General features: G+C 33.5%; 1 protein-coding gene across 1 annotated transcript in view; it reads left to right on the forward strand.

Annotated features, from left to right (window-relative positions):
- The first annotated feature begins 2771 nt into the window (after nucleotides 1-2771).
- Nucleotides 2772-3041, forward strand: part of LOC108372601 (uncharacterized) — a 9995-nt gene continuing 9725 nt past the window's right edge. Inside the window, exon 1 of the mRNA XM_017628331.1 lies at nucleotides 2772-2777. Coding sequence (XP_017483820.1) covers nucleotides 2772-2777 — 6 coding nt within the window. The remainder of the gene's footprint in view (nucleotides 2778-3041) is intronic.

Genomic DNA, 3041 nt, shown 5'->3' on the forward strand with positions numbered 1-3041 from the left:
GCTGGATAGTAAGGAAAATGCAATCACGGTCAAATGGATTGAATAGAATCATAAAAATTCCCTAAGAGCTGTTTTAATTATGTAATCAGTTCCAAAGTTACAGCACTTGCTTTATTGGAATTATTTCGTTTTGGTCCGAACAAAAAGTATTTATTGCTTTATTGTTGGAAAATACATGCATGTATATGAAATAATTATGAGTTTTTGGTATTATCTATGACTACTGATTGAAATAATCGCGGTTGAATTTTAATGCAAAATTTACTCTTTCGAAGACAAATATTTTTGAATAAACTTTTACTTGAATGCACCTACAACGCCTTTCATTAAATTATCGGTTCATTTAATACACTCACAACAATTTCCATTACATACAGCAGCGATCATAGAAAACGCATCAGCTGATTAAACAATCAAATGGTTCATATATGCATCCTGGCACTGGCTTAGCCTATTTATTAAATAAATACATTTTTAAGTAAATTCTTATTGGGCAGCAAAACTGTATTTAAGAAAATTTATATTTGAAAGGATATGGGTACTTATTTTTTTTATTGTTATTACCCGTGTTTTTTATTTGTACAAACTACCAGTGTGAATTATTTTGAAGAGCCTTCTTCTACCTTAATAACAGATTCAATCAAAATTTGCTAAGTCTTGCCAGATGTAACACAGCAAAGTTCGGTAGATTATTTCGAACATCCTTTAAATAGTTCTTAATTTAATATTCTCCAAATATTTTTTATCGGGTGCATATCCTATTCCCGGGTCAGTTTAGTGTTGGCATACCATGGTGGAGTAAAAATTCTTTAACCTAAAAAGACATAAATGCTCAAATGGAAAACACAAAAAATACTAAACTTGCTGTGAAAAATGATTTTATAGCAATAAAAAAAAAAGGTTTTCCATTCAGGGCACAAATCAGCCCTTTAAAATTCGTATATATTTTCCAGCGTTCACGGTGCCGATTAGTTTCAGATCTCCAATTGCAAAACAAGCATAGAAGGATTATGCTTCGCCGTCTTCATGGTGCAGTTATTAGCATATATTTTACCTGTTCGACACTTTACGAACTATTGACATTGCAAATGCTTTCTTTTTCATAAATAAATGGCACAGAAATTGTTTAGATGTTCAATTGTTCATAAAAAAATTATTATTGAAAAACAAAAAAAAAAATATTTTCGTAACACAAATAATTTCATTCTAAAGTTTTATGTTTTTTAAATCTGCACCCAAAAAGATTGTTTCATTCTGATACTTTCTTTCGAAGAAAAACTGAAATTTTCAAACACTGCAAAAATTTCCAATCTATTGGAATTTTGCAACAAAATTTATACTGTGACTACAAAACTCGGTGCTGCCTGAAAGTCATTGAATTAATATTAATCGTAACAGTACGTACTGTTGACAGTGGAGTTGAAAGAGCATTATTTTTCTATCGTGAGAAAATATTACATTTCACCAATCTTACAGGGTCCAGGGCAACCGACGCCTAATTGTCGATCTTGTAGAGCAATCCTTTCCTGTCTGCTGTACCAAAATCACTATCAGCCGTGTTCCGCAATCCGATTCGAATTGGAATCGGATTTGTTTCCGCGAGTAGGTCTTCTGCATTCTGGCAATCGGAAATTATTTCCGATTCCGCCGTGTTCTACATTTCGATCAACTTCGATTCGGAATTCTATCGAAAGTTTCATGTTCTGCATTCCGTTTATCGAAAATATTCCGATCAGCTGAAGGCTAGTGGAATAAAAAAGAGTATAAAACAAAATTTTCTTAAAGCCTTTCCGGAAGTTTAGCTGCGTTGGTAAATACTCAAAAATAAACCGATAGTAACGTCCAAAAGAGGTTACCGCAGCTTAGACAAGATGAAAACACTTTAGAAAACATTCGCAGGAACACCATTAAAAAGTGAAAGAAGCGTTGGTCGAAAAAGCGACAGCTTTGAGTTGGAGCTAGAAAGTTTCGCGTTGAAAAATACTAAAAAGTCCTGAAAAGGTTATTTTTTGTGTAAATTGTTTATTGTTGTTAAATTACATAACTACTTTTAATTAAATAGAGATATTATTATTTGCAATTTCGTCTCCAATTCTTTATGCTTCACTTGCAAGCTAATTTCCGTTGATACATATCTATCTACTTCGCTATCGTTTTCTTCAACTTCTTCATAGTAAAATTCAAGATTGCAGTGGCGACAAATGTTATGCAGGTCAACACATTAATTATTTTCAAAACCTTTCTGCAAGGTTCCTAATAAACACCGAAAACGACTTCGTCCAATAACCACGAAATGTGGTGTCTTATGAACGCAAATCTGAAATAAATGAGAAATTAATTTTACAAAAACCTTTTCACATAACATGAAGTCATTTTGACAACTTACAACCGCCGCATTGATGCCAAAATTTCCTTTTCGATTTAAAAAAAAAATACACGTATTGTGGTTTGCTTGACGTCGATACACCAAATCACGCCCGGTATACTAAATTTTTCGTAGAAAGAACTTTTGGCGGCCCCTCCCTCTTGCTCATAACAATTTTATCCACTTTGAACAAAGCCTCCGCTCCATAAGGGTAAGGATTTCTGGTATCACCTTGGTGACGGTGCTTTTTCCCAAAGCAATGTTCGAGTCCATTCCTACAGACCTTTGATGCCCTCCTTCGACACTGTGGGATTGGAACTTTTTTGTACACAAGGCTGGTAGACACCCAAAGTAATGAGGAACGCTGGTTTATTTTCCTTAGAGTGCAAGAGAGCTGTAATATAAAATGATAGTTAGAAGAGGCGCAAGAGAACACTTTTTTTTTCATATTATTTACGCAGAGGCCCGTAATTGCTGCTCTTTATTTAGCAAAATATCTAATAAAACAATTGAAAACATTTTTGTATTCCTTTTTAATTTTTATACCCGAGCGCACTTGTGCACAAGGGTATATTAATTTTGTTCACATAACGGTTGTTTGTAACAGCCAAAACGAATCGAGATAGATATAGACAAATGTATACATAAATGATCAGGATGAAAAAAGAAATCGATT

Source organism: Rhagoletis zephyria, unplaced genomic scaffold, assembly GCF_001687245.7.
Source record: "Rhagoletis zephyria isolate East Lansing unplaced genomic scaffold, Rhagoletis_zephyria_1.1 Rzeph_scaffold_05909, whole genome shotgun sequence".
In the NCBI taxonomy this organism is placed as follows: domain Eukaryota; kingdom Metazoa; phylum Arthropoda; class Insecta; order Diptera; family Tephritidae; genus Rhagoletis; species Rhagoletis zephyria.